The following is a 19,011-nucleotide window of genomic DNA, read 5'->3' on the forward strand; positions in this document are numbered from 1 at the left end:
CAAATGAGGCTAATTGACATAATGCATCTGTCTTTTCTATCATTTCACTGTAGCTCAGCATTGCGGTGTAAAGTTAATGTTATTACTTTAAAAGCAGCAGTAAAGCTGTTTCTACTGTTATGGTTTAACTTTGCAATCAATACATTGTTCATATATGTTTAAGTTGACACTACGTTGTGCCATACAGTTTTGCCATTCAAGATTTAATTCTTGCGTGTTTTTTCGTTGTGCATGATCACAGTTCATATGTGTGGGGAAAGATAAACTATTAGTGTAAAAATATTGCGTTAGGCTGCTTCATGAGTTAAGAATTTTTTTACAATTCCTGCAAATGCAGTGATGAAGTTAATGTTCTCATGATTTATTTTTATGAATTAAAATGTTTTGAAATGTGCTGTGAACAGACGCATTATGTCAAGAATGATAAAAAATCGTCAATAAGCTCATAATTTGCACTAAAATAGTCTAAATGTTTAGGTTTAAAACCATTTTAAAAAGCTGGTTATTTTGATGTTTCTGCGCAAGTTCAGCAGACAGTGAGGTTCGGGTTTGTTCCGATCAGAGCTCGTGAGCGGAGAGCGCATTTCTGAATATTAGAAATATTTTAATTAGAAATATATATAAAAAAAAAAAATTATATTATAATGGATTTTTGTTAGGTCGGACAATGATTACCAAATTTCTCTCTCATATTGCTCTTCATAACCACTGAAAACAGTCAAAAAAGTAAAAACTAGTGGTGGGTTAAAAATAACTCATGACGAAATATGGTGAGTACCCACCGTCGCCGAAATCGACGCCTCTGAAAACATCCCCCCTCTGTTTTTTTCACAAATCGCACCCTGGAAATAATGTAGTGACAGTTTTTAGATACATGACCCCACCCCCCATAGGAATGCATATTAATTTTATATATTCATAATTCTAATATCATATTATAAATCTTCAAAAATGTTGACAAACTATATATCATTGGAAAGCTCCAAGAATGTAGTTTTCATATTTCAAAACGTTTTAGCAGTTATAATAATGCAGTGACAGTATTTCATCAATTTGTGACAAGAGAATGCAGCAAACCGTTGACATCTAGTGGCCGTTGTTGGTAAAACCACTAAAAGTGTTACACAAACCTCATTTTTTGTGATTTTATCTTAAAATTTGGATCACAACTGCTTGAGACATATGGCCTCATGTTTACATTATTACTTTTGTGAAACATTTTCATTTTTATAATTTTATTTATCAAATTAATATGTTATTGCATTATTTTTAATTATTATAATAAATTTAAACTGCTATAACAATTTTTCTGTTAAATATTTTCACATCCAGAAACATCAGTGAAAAACCTTACATTGTCTTCTTTAAAACAAGACCAAGATTAGTCTTTTAGACCAAAAAATGCCGAAGTTATATTAATTTGAAGCTACACATCAACTTTTCACCCCCCACTCAAAAGGGTGGAGTTACAGGTAAGTGGTTAATGGTATTGTTAGAATATTTTGTATAAATCCACCACTGTACATTCAGTATTGTATATTTTGGATTTAACTAATGTTAACTAAATTAAATGTCTGTCTTAAAAATAAGTGAATTGAGATTCATTTCAAATTTACACCCATACATTTTAGTGGCTTGTATAACATTTTATTTATAGCGGTTGTACACATAAAAGACATGGCTGTTGCTTAATAATATTAACTGTGAATGACTACTGTACAGGACAAAATGCAATTATTAAAATATTACATTACAATCAGTTATTTGAAATTGCTAATTAGTAAATGAAAGACTTAATATTTCTTTGTTGTTGATTCATCATGTTCAGACTTCTCATATGACAAAATTATTTGTAGACTCTCTGTATCATTTATATTGTTAGATCACACAGTTTCACTGATCCATAATCAACATAAAACCCAGGATAGAGAGGTTTAGTGAATGTGGTGTTGACTCTGTGGATGAGGGTCATTGTGTCAGAGACGCTGTAGAAGGACAGAGATCCTGAACTGTGATCCACATAAACTCCTATTCTAGAAGAACTGAGCACTACAGGGAGTTCAGTTTCAATCTTATTGTGCCTGAATGAACAACTGGAGTCAGAGCAGCGCAAACTCCAGGACTGATCATTATATCCAAACAAACACTCATAGCCCCGTCCCTTCCTCTTGATGCTCTTATATGACACTGAGATAAACACCCAACCAATCCACTCAACCTCCCAATAACAGCGTCCACTAAAACTCTCACTACACAACACCTGAGGACAATGATTAAATCTGTCTGGATGATCAGGATACTGGACTGGGTCAGTGTCAGTATTCACTCTGTTCCCCTCAGACAGACAGAGACGTTTATTTGCTGTGTTTGGATCTGCAGTGAAGTGATGATAATCTGATGAAGACAAATCAAAAACATCATTTAAATGTAAAATGATACATTTCAGTAATTAAAATAAAATGTCAAGTCTTATTTATTTTAGATTCTGAGGACTGTCAATGTGTTAAGAAGTGAACAGAGATCATTTACAGTATAGACAGAATCTAATCTGATTGTTTTACTGTTATATTCATCATAATCCTGTGTGTGTAAAAGGTTTGTGAATGTGTGAACATTGTTAAAGTCCCTCTGTTCTGTAGTTGTACACTTTAAAATATATTTTGTTATCATTTAATTTAAGTGTAGAGAAATTTTGTTTATAGAAAAACATAATGGCTTATGAAATTTAACTTCTTTAACTCTGGGACCCTGTACCGGGTCCAGAATTATCTTATTTTGACTTAATATAAAATATTCCTGTAATTTTTAATGGTCTATCATGGACCCAGTACCACATATGAGATACTGTTTGAAAGCTTAGAGTCTCTACTTTCTGCAGATATGCATCACTTTGAGATATCTTTCACTGTAAGAAAGTTATTTACACTTAATTTACACTATCACCCCCCCACAATTTTGTATATGATTTTAATATTCACGTATTTCATATTTTTCAAGTATGACCAACATGGGCAAGTCTTATATCAAATGAAAGCTCTCACTCTCAGGAATAAAGCTACATCGTTATTTTTGTTCTATTAATATCACATATTCAACAATCGTCGAATGAATAATGAGGTAAAATATGGTCTTTTGTAAACATATGGGAAACTTGAGTGTGATCTGCCTCAGATAGCACAGATAGCCACAAATGATACATCATCTTTTATTTTAGGTCCTACTCTAAAAAATGAGTCCATTTACAGCATTTTCTTTGGTTGTGTGCATATATAATCCCTTGCTATTTAGTATATGTGCAAAACAAAAAATTAATATTTATATGAAAAATGTATTTTCACACCCTTCAGTAAAATGAGAATAACTTTTGAATGCGACATGCTAAAGAGTTCATTCTTTTTTTGGGTGTTTACTGTCTGCTGCTGCTAACAACCAGAACTGTCTGCAGTCTGCTAGAGCACACAGAACCAGAGTTCCCTTTCAGTCGGTCACTACGACGTCACGTCGTGACCGACGAATTGGGAACTCGCTTAGAGAGACCAATCTGCTTCGTATACTACTAAAACGCCAATGAACTTGGCATTGAGATATTTGCATAATGCTGGCGCCGCCCCGCCAGGTGCGTATATAAGCAGCAGGTGCAAATAGGGAAATTAGCTTTTTCGCTTCGAAAGCCGGCTTTATCTGCTACTGAGAAGCTACTTTACTCTGTTGGGATTTGATTGCTGAAGTTGGTTGAACTAGCAGTATCACAGCGGACGCTTCGCTTATTCCACGGCTCTACATCTGTTTATTGTTTTGAGTTTAGTGTGTGCGTTGCCTTCCTGTGCGCTCATCAACTAAGCATCTGAGTGAATTTCCCTAAAAGAGTGATACGAGAGAGCTTTGTGCCTTGTTAAAGGCAGCCACTCTCTCGTATATGCGGGGATCAGCGTCCTTTTCAGGATAGCTTTTCGCCCGTGCGATCTTGGATGCGAGAAGTATAAGGGTTCCAGTGACGGTCACGAGCGCTGTCTTCGTGCTCAGGCATCGAGCACTCCGGGGCTGCGTTCGTGGAGAGTTTCTGTTCTCTCTGTGAGAGCATAACCCTCTTGGATTGCGGAGACGACTGTCGTTTCTACGGGAACGCTGTCCGCGCCTTTGCAGTGCTGACGCCGCCATGGTGCGGCTGTCAAGCGCTCGCAGGGCGCCCTTCGCGTCACTACGCTGAGTAGGACGGAGGATGCGTCCTCCACCTACCGGCCTTCTCATCCTCAGCCGGTTGAGGCTCCGGTGGAGACTGCAGAGTCGTGTTCTACGATGTCTGCCGAATCCATTGGACCTCCTGCTGGTCCCGTCACTTCTGCAGCATCAGAGGGGTGTCCATTTTTCCTCCGAGGCAGAGTCGTTCCGGAGATGGCGGCCGTGCCCGCGAGCGGCGGAGACGGTAGAGTTGGAAAGGTTAACCCCTCTCCGCCCGAACCGTCCCGCCCACATGATTGGTACTTCGGAGCTGCTCGGGCCTCTCGGTCCTCTCCTCCTGTGCCTTTCTTCCCCGACGGCACGAAGAGCTGACGTGATTTGCGGCCGTCCGGCCGTTCAGCTTTCACCCCTCACCTCCCTCACCAACGGAGCCGCTAAGGGCGGGGACCCCTTCAGTGGAGCGGGATGCGTTCCTGGAGGGACCACCCAACCCTTCCCTCCCGTGTTTGTAGACAGTCGTCTGGTTACGGACGCTGCCCATCAGGCATGCCGGAGAGGCGGCTTCAGCCCTGCACGTAATAACGTTGCTGCAGGCTCACAAAGGATTTACCAGGGAGGCCGCGACCTTCAGTCGTGCGATGTCCACCTTAGTGTTTCAAGATCGCCACCTTTGGCTGTGTCTGGCTGACATGACGGACGCAGACGAGAACAACTTGAATGCTCCTGTCTCACAGACCGGCCTCTTCGGCGAGCCAGGGGAGTCGTACAGCTCCGCTGCACAGACTGAGGCGATCTCCTAGGTCATGCCACGGCGGAACAGAGCTGCCCTTGGTCCACCACGCCGGCTCCTCAGTCTGCCTCTCGCCGTCGGCGTCCTGCGGCGACCACCTCCGTTCCCCTCCTCGGACCCCATCTCGGCAGCGCAGGGGAACCGGTCGTCAGCAGCTCGCCCCGCCCGCTTAGCCGCTTCCCGTGAAAATCGGGAGTTTAAGTGGCCAGTGAAGGGCGACCCGGATTGGCAGAGGATCACTCTTCAGGAGATGGAGCTCCTTCCCCCGATAGAGGGTCGGGTGGAAAATCCTTGGTTTGCATATGTTCCACCGGCTGTTTAGCCGGTACCCACTAACCACACATAGAGTGCATTCCTCTTCCCTCTCCAGGTCTCCAGAGGATCGAGAGAGCCGTGAGCGGGCACACACCAGCTCACCCTACCTCTCCTCTATCGCCAGCGGGTGACCTGAGGAGTCCGAGCTCTCCGCTGAGGAGACCGGACCACCAGCACCCTCATCGGAGTCTGCGCTCTCCGCAGAGGAGACCAGACGACCGTCACCCTCAGCGGGCTCAGGTCAGTGTCACACACACATACTGTAGATGTTTATGCTGTCACAGCAGACGCACCGGCAGTCCCACCTGTCTCGCTTCGCTGCCCCACCGCGGGTACTTCGGTAGTGTCGTTATTTCTCCTCGTACGGTGCCTGGGTGCTTGGCTTCAGTTCCCAGCCCGTTTCGTTGGGTTTTACGCACGATCCGCCTCGGTTACGAATCCGGCACACCCCAAAATTCGGGCTTTCGTTTCACTGTAGTGAAAGCGTCCGATGCACATGTACTGCGTGCAAAAGTCGATATCCTGTTGGCGAAGGATGTTCGAGCCGGTCCCTCTTACCGAGATGATGATGATAGGGTTTTTCCAGCCTTTATCTCATAGTACCCAAAATACGCGGCGGGTTACGATCGATTTGATTTACGCACCGGCTCTACGAAGGTGTTCTTTTTGGATGATAACGCCGAGGCTCGTATTTCAATATTCAGATCGGTTTGCAGCCTTAGACCTGTAGACATGTACTTTATGTGTCCATCTCCCCTCGCTTTAGACCGTTTTTCGCTCTGCGTCGTGGGGTGGGCATATTAATACGAAGTACACCATTCGAGCTGTCTCTCTCTCTCCGTGTCTCCATGTGCTAGTCACGGCATTAAAATGTCAGAGAGAGAGCGTTGTTCGCATTCTGCTTTTTTCTACGTCGACTTATAATAGCCCGTTCTTGGCAGACGTGCGCGAACACAGAGAGTTAATGCTTCGGCATCTCGCTCGTTTAAGTCTTCAGGTCGACTGGGAAAGAGCAACTTTGCCCCGTGCAGAGGATCCTTTTTCTCAGTATGGAAATAAGACTCGATCGACTAATTGGCGTGTTTAACAAGAGCGCGCAACCAGTCAGTTCTGACTTGCCTCGGTTTAATTCGAGGGAAGTACGCGGTCCCTCTGAAACAATTTCAGAAGCTCCTGGACATATGACAGCATGCTGCGGCTGTGACGCCACCCGAGCTGCTTCATATGAGACCGCTTCAGCGTTGGCTTACGATCGAGTCTCGAGGAGAGCGTGGCACACCGACATACACCGTGTAAACATTGCACCTGCGTGTCATTTAAATTTTTCCCCGTGGTAGACCCGGCATTTCCGATAGAAGAAATGCCCCTGAGGGGTCTCCTGGCATTCTGTATATTGCAATGCCCTCAGCACGGGATGATCAGCCACGTATGACGGGCTTGCAGTCTCAGGGGTGTGCATAGCACCCCAACTGCCGCGAGCGGTGCGCTGTATATCTGGGACTTGTACGCTCCGCTATGGAGATGCGAGGGAAGGATGTATTAGCCGACACCAATAACATTGCGACTGTTGCGTTATTTACCGTTAAGGCGGTTTTGCGCTCTCGTCACCTGTCGCATCTCGCTCGTCATCTCCTCCTTTGGAGTCAGAAGCATCTGAGGTCCCTTCGTGCCATTTACATCCCGGGTTCGCTCAATACAGCGGCAGACGCGCTTCCCGAGCTGCGCCCCCGGCGAATGGCGACTCCACCTCCAGACGGTCCAGCTAATTTGGAAGAAGTTCGGTTGTGCGTAGATAGATCTGTTTGCGTCGCCGGACGATACCCACTGTCGCCTATTTTATTCACTAACCGAGGGCAGCCTCGGCGTGGATGCGTTGGCACACAGCTGGCCGCGGGGGGTGCGTAAATACGCATTCCTTCCAGTGAGCTTTATTGCGCAGACACTGTGCAAAGTCAGGCAGGACGAGGAGAGCCTTTTATTAGTCGCCCCGTACTGGACTACCAGGAATTGGTTTTCAGAGTTAATGCTCCTCGCGACAGCCCCTCCCTGACGATTTCCCCTGAGGAAAAACTTCTTTCTCAAGGAAGGGGCACATTATGGCACCCGCGCCCCGACCTGTGGGATTTCCATGTATGGTCGTTGAGCGCGCGCAAGGTTTAGGTGATTTATCGCAAGCGGTATCTAACACCATCGACGCGGTTCGAGCACCGTCCACAAGACGGGCTTACGCGCTTAAAGAAACCTTTTTCGTCACCCGGTGCTCTTCGCAACGCGAGGACCCCAGAGAATGCCCATTAACATTGTGCTTTTATATCTTTAACATAGGTTAGATGGTAGGCTGTCCCTCCGCCATTAAAGTTGATATCGCCGCTATTTCTGCTCATCACTCACTTATCAACGACAGATCAGTTGGCCAGCATGATTTAATTATTACATTTTAAGAGGCGCTCGCAGGCTTAACCCCTCGCGCCCTCCCTCTTTCCTCCTGAGACCTGTCCATGGTGCTGAAGCCTTCAGGTCTCCCTTTTGAGCCTTTGCAGTCTACGAGTCTGATGTTTTTATCAATGAAAACTCTGACCCTGATAGCATTGGCCTCCATGAAGAGAGTAGGGGATTTACATGCATTCTCTGTTGACGATTCGTGCTTTTAGTTTGGTCCTGCTGTCTCACTGAGACCCAGACCAGGCTACGTGCCCAAAGTTCCCACCACTCCCTTCAGAGATAAGGTGGTGAGCTTGCAAGCGCTGCCCCCGGAGGACGCAGACCCAACCATGGCTTTGTTGTGCCCCGTACGCGCACTGCGACTCTACGTGGTTCGCACGCAAAGCCTCAGGACCTCAGACCAGCTCTTTGTTTGTTATGGTGGCCAGCAGAAAGGGAAAGCTGTCACTAAGCAGAGGATGTCTCATTGGATAGTTGATACTATCGCCCTGGCTTATAATCTTCAGGGTATTCCTTGCCCCTTTAATTTGAGAGCGCACTCCACACGGAGTGCTGCCTCATCTTGGGCTTTAGCTCGTGGTTCCTCGCTAACAGACATCTGTAGAGCTGCTGGTTGGGCGACACCTAATACGTTCACTAGATTTTACAGTGTTCGTATCGAGCCTGTATCCTCTCGTGTTCTTTCCTCACCAGGGGGAGCACGGAGAGCAGTCTCGCAGGTCGGCTTGCAGCCTCCAACTGATGCTTCATAACTGTGTCAGTATGGAAGGCCTTTAGAACAAAAATGCGTAATGGTTTGAATTGTTCTTCCTCCGCTGCCTTGGCAGCCTTTGTTGCGGAGCATTGGCTGTCAGCCTTTCACTAGCTGTATCCTCGCGAACCTACGTGTCTGGCTCGGGCTCCACATTGTGTCCCACCGGGTTCCTTTGTGAGTATTTTTCCGTGGGGTTAATCCTACCAGCCCACGTTTCCCTTAGCAGAGCACTGCTTTGCTTACACAGCCACGGCTGTCATTTTTTCCTCAACTATGGTTGACTTTCGCCCACCATTAGCCCTTAAGACGGGTGGTGGCTTCCGCAGCGTTCCTATCCCGCTCAGGTAGGGCGCTTCCCAGTCGCTGGCACTTCTGTGGGGTTAAAGGAACATCTAGTGCCCGGCCTTCTGCCTTAAAACCTATCTCCTCCTCCTTAAGTGGAACCGGAGGGCTTTACGCAGACACTGGAAGAGGTCAGCCCCTAGTGGCGTTTTGGTAGGGATTCCCAATTCGTCGGTCACGACGTGACGTCGTAGTGACCGACTGAAAGGGAACGTCTCGGTTACGGATGTAACCCTCGTTCCCTGAAGGAGGGAACGGAGACGTCACGTCCCGTCGCCACAGGTGCTGCCACCTGCTGTTTATCGGCCGGTCTCATTTTCCCGGCTTTCTCAGCGAAAAGAAGCTAATTTCCCTATTTGCACCTGCTGCTTATATACGCACCTGGCGGGGCGGCGCCAGCATTATGCAAATATCTCAATGCCAAGTTCATTGGCGTTTTAGTAGTATACGAAGCAGATTGGTCTCTCTAAGCGAGTTCCCAATTCGTCGGTCACGACGTGACGTCTCCGTTCCCTCCTTCAGGGAACGAGGGTTACATCCGTAACCGAGACGTTATACACTATCACAGACAGTGTTTACAACATAAAAAAAGAAAATTTGGTGCTTCATCATATGAAAAACAACATAAATAACACTATTTGTCACAAACAGCAGCTTTTTATGTAACTTCAAAGGGTTTTCTTTAAAATGATATATATTCCATTTATTCCACTGTATGTGGTTATGGGAGCACTTCAAATATTTTTAGGCAGAAATTAAATACAAAAAGGGTATTATTCCTCCCTTCAGTTGGAGTAAAATAACTTTTGCATTTATTATGATAGAGAAAAAATTCCTTTTTCCTCTGTAAGCTGGCAATAGCTGGAATCAAACATAACTGTCTGTAGGTTTCGTTACCACTCAGGGCCAGAGTTATACACTTTTAAATACAGACTTTAGAAAAAAAACATCAAAAAGCGCCTAATTATTTTTGTGTTTATTAGAGGACTGACAACACATACACACATGCTGAGTGAGTCTGTAGATCCAGGAGGAACAGAGAGAGACTTGAAACTCTACACAAACACAAACATAAACTCATGACACTGAAACATTTCATAGAAAATATCATCTGAGTAAAACATGCTCTTCACTTCCTAAAGATCAGTAATCTCTGTTACCTGGAGGAAATGGATGTGATCATCTGTGTGTGAAAGCTGCTCCAGCTCAGCGTCTCTCCTCCTCAGATCATCAATCTCCTGCTCCAGTCGCTTCAAGAGTCCCACAGCTTCACTCACTGCAGTCTTTTCCTGATCTCTGATCAGCTGTGTCACCTCAGATCGTCTTCTCTCAATGGATCGGATCAGTTGAGTAAAGATCCTCTCAGTGTCGTCCACTGCTGTCTGTGCAGAGCGCTGTTAGGACACACAGAGAGAGGAGCATTAGAATCAGTGGCATTCACTCAGCTCTTACTGGTACATCTGTTACGGGAAATGGGTATTGTCTCTTCAAGAATGTGGGCCTTGTAGTGCAGACCGTGCTGAACCCTGGGTAATGTAGTCTAGAGCACTGTGCTCGCATGTGCATTACTGATAGTGGTACACTGAAGGAAATACGAGCTGCTTTTATGTTTATTTAAATTTTATTTGCAAGTTTTGTTCTGCAACCCGGGATGATGTAAAACTGAAAAGCAAACAATGGAGACTGTTTCGTTGGAAATAAAAGAATGTGCTTCGGAACAACTTTGTCTGCTTATCACTGCATGTAAACAAACCGGGGTGAACTGTTACAACTACCGTCAAGAAAGCCGAGGCGGATTATAAAAAGGTAAAATTGGGGGCATCGTCCGGGATCTTGCATGTGGTGAGTTAAATTGACATTTGTGATCGTCAAGACGGAAATTCTCCCATATAAATATGAGTGTTTATGTGAGTCCTACGATGTCAACACAGCATGATAAGAAACAAACGTCAATTTCATTTGTGGACTGGCTAAATGAACTGGATGCTTAAACAGTAAACACTGACAATAAAATCCATTTAAGCAGAATTATGAACATACAGCATGCTCGCAGCCAGTGGCAGTCACAATGCTCACACACTCTTATAATCCATCTGGATTACAACAAACAGTAAGAAGAGAAACAAACCCTTTTAAAAGTGTGATGGAAAATAAGGGTTATACAGGATAGTGGATTTGACACACTGTGTTATGTGAGCACGCCAGCAAACTCAAACTTCCAACTCGCTGGAAGCAAAAAACAAACAGATAAACTTACATTCCAAGAAACACAAAAAATGAATCACAAACTCTTCCAACATGCTATCTCTGCAGCTCAGCATTACGTACATGATGTTGAAAGTGATGTTGTGTATTTAAATGATGAACTTTGTCTCCCTAAGCGTAATAGGCCCAGACTGTTCAGAAAAAAAACCATCAGATGTCCTGTGATCTGTCATCAGACAGTGGGGAGGAAGCAGTACAGTTAAAGAGAGAATTCCCATGTTTCGACCAGGTCAGTTTGATGGCTCCACTTTATGGAGAAAGTTTCTTAACCGCTTTGAAGATTGAGCCAGAGCTAATCACTGGTCTGATATGACAATGACTGTGCAGATGAGGTTCTGTTTAGTAGGTGCAGCAGGAGCTGTGATTCATAAAAAACCCAGATCAGGTCGATGGAATTACGCCCGCATAGTGGAAGAAATTAAAGCTGCTTATGGCCCATCATCAGAACACGTTGCTGCTATTGGAATAGATCTGAGACAGAGGGTCCGCAAAGCAGGTGAGCTACTTCATGTGCTAAGAGATAACATATATGAAAAAGTCTCCATTGTCTATGCAGATTGAACTGAGAAGGAGCAGGATTCTATCAGTGTTGAGGTGTTTACTAATGCTATGGGAGATGAGGATTATTGTAAAGAGACTTTTGAAAGAGCGGCCGCGCACACTGGCTCGCGCCTATGAGATTGCACCCAGGTACGAAACCACACGCCGAACAGCCACTAGTGTAACACAACTCATGCAGTCTGCCGTAAGACATACAGAATGTAGAACTAGAGCGGCTGCAATCCGGGAATGCCCTGAACAAAATAAAAATGAAAATTCAGTTCATTAAAACAGAGTGGAGACCAAAACACCCGAGACCACAGTTTAAGCCCTGACCACAAAGACTCTCTAAGCAAGGAAAAATCAATTGGGAATAATAATAATAATAATAATAATAATAATAAATTATCTGACACAATTGCCAGGGCATTGGCCATATGAGACGGGACTGTCCTTCACCTAGGCTTAACCTGCAGCAAATAACTCCAGCTTTACCGCAGCATTCAGAAACTCAACCTACTTCTGAAGTTCTCAGAGTAAAAGGCAGCAGCCCTGAAATTATATACACTGCTGTATAACATGGAAATATGTGCTCTTTTGGATAGCGACGCTCTGAGAAACGTATTGCCTTGCCATTGCTATGAGACCATACAGGCCCTGCAGGAATAAGCTCTTTGAATGTTGATGTTCTTGGTGAAGTCGATGTCCTGGTACAGATAGGAAGTCACAGAGTCAGTGTCACTTTATTGTTGCAGATGTAATGGAAGACTCAAAGGCAATTCTTGGACATCCATTCCTAGAACAAGCCAGAGCACGTCTTGACTTTGGCCGTCGGAAAATCATACTTTTTGTTCAGCAAATACCTAACTTCACTCCAAAGAATAAACCTAAAGTTCATGTAGTGCACAACTGTTCTGGAAGCGGGAAGTGAATATATCGTGCCAGGCAATGCACACTTCCGACAGCACGTAAGGGGCAATGTACTGCTGAGTCCAACCAAAGGCTTCATGGAAAGGCATCAGGTTGTTGTGGCGAGAATCGTAGTCAAAGCCCAGCCAGAAAATCTGATTCCCATCAGGCTTTATAACCCTGGCCCTGCGAATGTGAAGGTAAAGAAGGGAGTTGTTACTGCCGTTTTTCAGCCAGCAGAGGTAATGCAGACTACCACCTCATCAGTGTCACCTGCAGGCCTTATCCGCACGACTGTCCCGATGTTTTCTCCAGTGGGCCAACAGACATCGGTCATACAAACGTGGTCCAGCACGACATTGAGACCTGGCCGGGTCCACCTATAAAACAGCCCTCTCATAGAATGGCGTTTGAGAAGCAGAGAGATGCTGACCGACAGATTCTGATTCTGGTGTAGCCTCTCCTAGCAACAGCAGCTGGGCTTCACCAATCGTAATGGTGTAAAACACAGACCAAACATATCGGCTATGTGTGGACTATCGAGCCCTTAAAGAGCGCACAATTAAAGACGCCTACCCACTCCCACAAATCCAGGACACGCTGGACACATTATCAACAGCAAAATGGTTCAGCACCTTGGATTTAATGATCCTGCTATTAACAGGTGGAACTAACTCCAGAGGCTAAGCGAGTCGCTGCATTCTGTAGCAGGAAGGGGCTATTTGAATGGAACGCCATGCCGTTTGGGCTTTGCAACGCCCCAGCGACGTTTCAACGCCTAATGCAGGGGTGCCCAACCCTGCTCCTGGAGGGCTACCGTCCTGCAGACTTCAGTTCCAACCCAGCTCCAACACACCTGTCTGTAATTTTCAAGCAACCTTGAACACCTTGATTAGCTGCTTCAGCTGTGTTTGATTGGGGTTGGAGTTAAAATCTGCAGGACGGTAGCCCTCCAGGAACAGGGTTGGGCACCCCTGGCCTAATGTATCGTGTTCTGGCTGGAATGCAGTGGGAAACATGCTTAGTCTATCTAGATGATATCATAGTGCTGGGAAAGGATGTGAAGGAAATGATCCACTGGCTGGCACAGGTGTTTGAAAGGCTACGCCAAGCTAATTTAAAACTCAAACCTTCCAAGTGTTGTCTCTTCCGCCGCCAGGTAGCCTACCTAGGGCACATCGTTTAAAAGCAGGGAATTGCCACCGACCCACAGAAGGTGCAGAAAATTAGAGGTGGCCACAACCCACAGGGGTCAATGAGGTTCGACCATTTGTAGGTCTTGCCTCATATTACAGACGATTTGTTAAAGACTTTGCCACAATCGCTAAACCCCTTCACAACATCCAAAGGAAAAATGCCAGATTTCAATGGACCTCTGAACACCACCAAGCTTTTGACAGGCTTAAAGAGCTACTCACTACTGATCCTGTTTTGAGCTACCCAATGTATAGCAGTGACTTAATTCTTGACACAGACGCCATCGACTTCGGAATTGGGGCGGTGCTGTCTCAACTCCAGCATGAAGAAGAGCAGGTGCTAGCATACGGTAGCCGAAGTTTAACACCAACAGAGAGAAATTATTGCACCACCAGGAGAGAGCTGTTGGCTCTAGTGGAGTTCACATCGCGTTTTCGCCAATACCTGCTTGGCAGACCTTTTATCGCATGAACAGACCCTAGTAGCCTACAGTGGCTTATGAGAATGACAGAACCAGAGGGGCAATTAGCATGGTGGCTAGAGAAGCTCGCCGCTCAACCTGCCCTTGCAATCTCAAGGGGCCCCATTCTATTAATCCAATGCTCTGCCACCAAGCCATGCAATGCAACTTGGACAGTAGCCCTAAAGACCATACACCTGTATCCTCAACCCTGTAGTTTTGTCCAGTGGGGGTTATACAACCCATCAGTACCATCGGTGCCAATTTGTTTTTTGGGTGGACTCTTGAAGAGTTGTGCTCTGCCCAGGCTGCTGATGCAGATATGGCGCCTATTAAAAGGTGTCGCCCTTTGGACCAGTGACAAAAGCATACTGGAGCCAGTGGAAACGATTGTATCTAAAGGTTAACATTCTAGTACGGTTCTATCTGATTGAAGGCCCTGAATTCTATCCACAAATAATTCTGCCACAAGTTTTTCATAAAAATGGCATGCACCATATGCACGATGGACCTGTGGGTGGACATTTTGGAGTGGAGAGAACACTGTCCAGGTTACAGACCAGAATATATTGGTATAAGATGAGGGAAGATGGCAGAATGGGTGTGTTGCTTTGGAGCACCAATGGCACTGCATAGTGACCAAGGATCTAACTTCGAATCTGAGGTTTTCTAAGCTATGTGCAACCTGCTGGAAGACACCTTTTCACCCGCAATCTGACAGGCAAGTCGAATGGTTTAATGCCACCCTCCAAAAGATCCTGGCTACTACTTCAGAATGTTGTCACTGAGAATGGGACCTCATGATCCCCTATGCCAGGGCTATTCAAATCTTACCCTGGAGGGCCAGAGCACTACAGAGTTTAGCTCCAACCCTGATCAAACACAACTGATCAAGCTAATCAAGGTCTTCATGATCACTAGACAATCACAGGTGGTTAAGTTTGATTAGGGTTGGAGCTAAACTCTGTAGTGCTCGGCCCTCCAGGGTAAGATTTGAATAGCCCTGCCCTATGCCATGATGGCTTACCGAGCTACTCGCCACAGTGCAACGGGGTTTACAACAAACATGATGCTCTTTGGTCGAGAGTTAACAGAACCCATTGACCTTGTAGCAGGAATGCCCCCTAATGAAGTCTCTGGTCAGACACCCCCTCAATATGTTGTCCATCTGAAGTAAAGGCTGGAGCTGGCACACCAAATTGCCAGGGATGTGCTAGGTCAATCTGTGGAGCGTGCTAAAAAGCAGTATGATAAGACAGCTGCCAGGACACAATATATCATACCATACCAACTTTATTTGTTAAGCACTTTACAACAACCAAAGTTGACCAAAGTGCTGTACAGAAGAAATATACATATATACAATTAAGACCACACACTAAAAACATTAACAGAAACAGGTTAAAACAATAAAATCACTTACTGGGTGTTAAAAGCCAAGGAAAAAAGATGAGTTTTAAGAAGGGTTTTAAAAACAGATAAAGAAGAGGCCTGCTTAACATGCAAAGGCAGATCATTCCATAGCTTAGGGGCAGACACAGCGAAGGCACGATCCCCTCTGAAATTACACTTAATTTTGGGCACAGTCAGGAGCAGCTGATCATCTGACCTGAGAGCGGGCGGATCGGTGATGCTGTGTGGTACCTCATAAAGGGAACTAAACAAGTAAAGAACAGGATCAGAAGGTTTCTTTCATCATACGAGGGTTCTTACTTCGTCCTGGGGCACCTGGACGATCTGATGACCGGATTCAGAAAAGTCCAAAGGCCAAAGTGAAAGTTGTTCATCATGATTAGCTCAAACCTTATCATTCCCGGCAGCCACTTGAAAACAGCTGGCTGTTCAAAGACTCAGAATACTGGGGCCTCTGGAAGTTTCCCCTCCCAATTTGGAAAATGATCCCAACAGTCTTGACCTGAACCTAAACAGTCTCTTCTCTGGGGAACTTTTGGACAGCAGTAGCCAGGATGAAACATTCACACCTGCTGTCTGCAGACAACAACAGCTGAGATTGAGGAGGTTCAGCATGGTGCCACAAATTATAACAGGGACTGTTTACGGCCAACAGGGGGGAAGGCCGCAACGAACCAAGAGACCAGCAAAGCGGTTTGGTAAATGGACTAACTGAGATAAATAACTGACAAGAAAGAAAATATACTCTTTGTTAATAATGCACAGTTCTATTTAAAAAAAAAAAACTGAAGCATATGAATGTTGTTCAAACAAATCAAATGTTGAATGTGTTCTTATGTTACCCGAGTGGTTCATGTTGTTATGTACTAATCTAAGAGAATAAGCTGAATTTGTCAACTTGCACTATTTTCGTGGCATGCATTGCAGTGAAATTCATGCATTGTCATTCATTGTTGTTTGACTCTCTCTTCTTCCAGGTGAATACACATCTAAAGAACAAGAGCATCCTCCTTATGGGGTTAAATGCACTGCGCCCAAAGTGGATTATTGCACTTTAAAATGGACTGTGTGAAATGGACTTTGTCTTTGCATCCCCCGGCACCATGCTAGCTCCCCACCTAATGGACTGTTTGCCCACCTTGTTGGTCAAAAAAAAGAAAAAGAAAATTCCAGTGTGGAGTTCATGAATTCATATAAGGGAATTATAATTATATGGACTACAAGAAAAAAATGATGGACTAAAAAAAGAGGGAAGATAGTGTGTTGAATGCATTTCTACCTGTTATTTGCACTGTGAAACTGTTGTTGAAATGTTATTGTGAAAATGTAAAGTTTGTGCAAGCCAGCCATGTAATGGTACTGGAGTGGTGTTAAAATTTAATCACCATCCAGAGTGGGGGTAGTGTTATGGGAAAATGGGTATTGTAGGGCTTGTAGTGGGGCTTGTTGTGCAGACTGTGCTGAACTCTGGGTAATGTAGTGGAAAGCGCTATGCTTGAATGTGCGTTAATGATAGTGGTACACTGAAGGAAATACAAGCTGCTTTTATGTTTATTAAAATTTTATTTGCAAGTTTTGTTCTGCCACCCGGGCGTTCAGATGGTGTAAAACTGATAAGCAAACGATGGAGAAAGTGCTTTGGAACAACTTTGTCTGCTTATCACTGCATGTAAACAAACCCGAGTGAACTGTTACAATTACCGTTAAGATAGCCGAGGTGGATTCTAAAAAGGTAACACTTCACACAGTCTGTTACCCACAGTGGACTTCAGTGAAAGTCATCCAGCACTGAACTCCTCACTGACTGATTGGATGAGAGTCCTAACTGAGTCTGAAACAGATCTGAAACAGCAGACAGCAGTTGTTCTTCTGATCAAAACTCACCTTATGAGTCTCCACAACATCTCTCAGCTCCTGAAGCTTCTTCTGACTCTCCTGGATTCTCTGATGGTATTTTCTCTGCGTCTCCTTCACTTCTTTCTGTTGGATGTGGAAATAATAATTAAACAGATAAAATGTACAGAGTGATTTTTTACAAGTTAAAATCCGGCCCGGGCGATACAGTAGGTCCAAAATGGCATCTTCACAATGTCCTTAACTTTATAAATCAAAGGAATGTGATGTATGTGTTACATTAAGATATAAAGATCTTTAGTAATGTAGCTTTGGTGTCATTATAATGAAACATTTATCACAGATCACATCTCTTACCTGTTTCTCAGTCCTCTCTTCTTTAGCTGGTATAGTATCATGATGTTTGTGTTTCCCCACAATACACAGAAGACATATACAGAGCTGATCAGTTTTACAGTAAATCTCTAAAAGTTTCTCATGTTGAGGGCAGATCATCTGCTGAAGTCGTCCAGTGGCGTCTATCAGGTTGTGTTTCTTGCCTTTGAATAAATTCTCATGTTGTTCAAGATGAGTTTGACAGTAAGAGTTCAGACACACCAGACAGGACTTGACAGCTTTGTGTTTTCTCTCAGTACAGACGTCACACTTCACATCTCCAGCTCCAGCATAACTGTGATCAGGACGAGTAGCTTGTAGTTTTGTCTTCTTCAGCATCTCCACCACTTCAGCCAGCATGGTGTTTTTATATAAATCAGGTCTTGTATTGAAGGTCTGTCTGCACTGAGGGCAGCTGTAGTTTCTCTTCTGATCGTCTTGATTCCAGCAGTTTGTAATACAGCTCATACAGTAACTGTGTCCACAGGGAATGGCCACTGGATCCTTCAGTAAATCCAGACAGATTGAACAGATGAACTGATCCTGAATCACTGAAATACTCGCTTCTGCCATTTCACTGTATGTTCTCAAAGAAAGAAAGATGAAACAAACAACAGTCCATCAGTTTCAGTTTCTCTGAACTCAAATCATTTCCTGGTTGTGTTTATGAAACGTGTGCAAACAGGTGTGTCAGTCATATAATAAACAAGTCCACTAGATGTCAGTCTCATACAGAGTCATCTCTCGAGTAGCCAAACCTTTGTGAAAATGCTTCTACAATTCACATTTAGAAAAGAAAAATAAATAGAAGTTTAAACTACAGATAATTGATTATACACATTTTTAAATGAATGCATTAAACAAACATAAGCTGCTATAATGTTTAGAAAGACATGGCCTGGTTTTACAGAAAGAGATTAAGTCAGGAATAAGTTTTAGTTAATGATGACATTTAAGTAGTTTTTATTTTAAATGTGTCTCAGATAAAAACAGGAGTCTACTGGTGTGCAGTACGACACAAAACAATGACAGTGAAATATTTTAAGATCACTCAGTGTAAGTTGTTTTCTGTTAAGACAGCACAAACATGTATTTTAGGCTGGAGTTTGCTGAAGTCTTGTCTGTGAATCTGGGTCAAAGTGTTATAGGTGGGAGGTTTGTAGATTATTAAAAGAG

General features: G+C 44.3%; 1 protein-coding gene across 1 annotated transcript; it reads right to left on the minus strand.

The window, feature by feature from the left end:
* Nucleotides 1-1,577: 1,577 nt before the first annotated feature.
* LOC135744133 (E3 ubiquitin-protein ligase TRIM47-like) lies at nt 1,578-18,565 on the minus strand. The gene is made up of 5 exons (XM_065262103.1): nt 17,818-18,565; nt 17,491-17,586; nt 9,983-10,216; nt 9,826-9,877; nt 1,578-2,394 (listed from the first exon to the last, which is right to left on the minus strand). The coding sequence occupies exons 1-5, from the start codon at nt 18,406-18,408 to the stop codon at nt 1,871-1,873; spliced, it is 1,497 nt and encodes a 498-aa protein (XP_065118175.1). The 5' UTR covers nt 18,409-18,565; the 3' UTR covers nt 1,578-1,870.
* Nucleotides 18,566-19,011: the final 446 nt, after the last annotated feature.

This window comes from Paramisgurnus dabryanus, chromosome 6 (assembly GCF_030506205.2).
Source record: "Paramisgurnus dabryanus chromosome 6, PD_genome_1.1, whole genome shotgun sequence".
Lineage (NCBI taxonomy): Eukaryota > Metazoa > Chordata > Actinopteri > Cypriniformes > Cobitidae > Paramisgurnus > Paramisgurnus dabryanus.

Bases quoted from the DNA above. Each gene is read 5' to 3' on its own strand.
- LOC135744133 (XM_065262103.1), bottom strand. From the start codon at position 18,408: ATGGCAGAAGCGAGTATTTCAGTGATTCAGGATCAGTTCATCTGTTCA. The intron at 10,217-17,490 runs GTGAGTTTTGAT...GTGTCCTAACAG, and splicing joins ATGTTGTGGAGACTCATAAG to CGCTCTGCACAGACAGCAGT. The intron at 9,878-9,982 runs GTAACAGAGATT...GTGTTTGTGTAG, and splicing joins ATCACATCCATTTCCTCCAG to AGTTTCAAGTCTCTCTCTGT.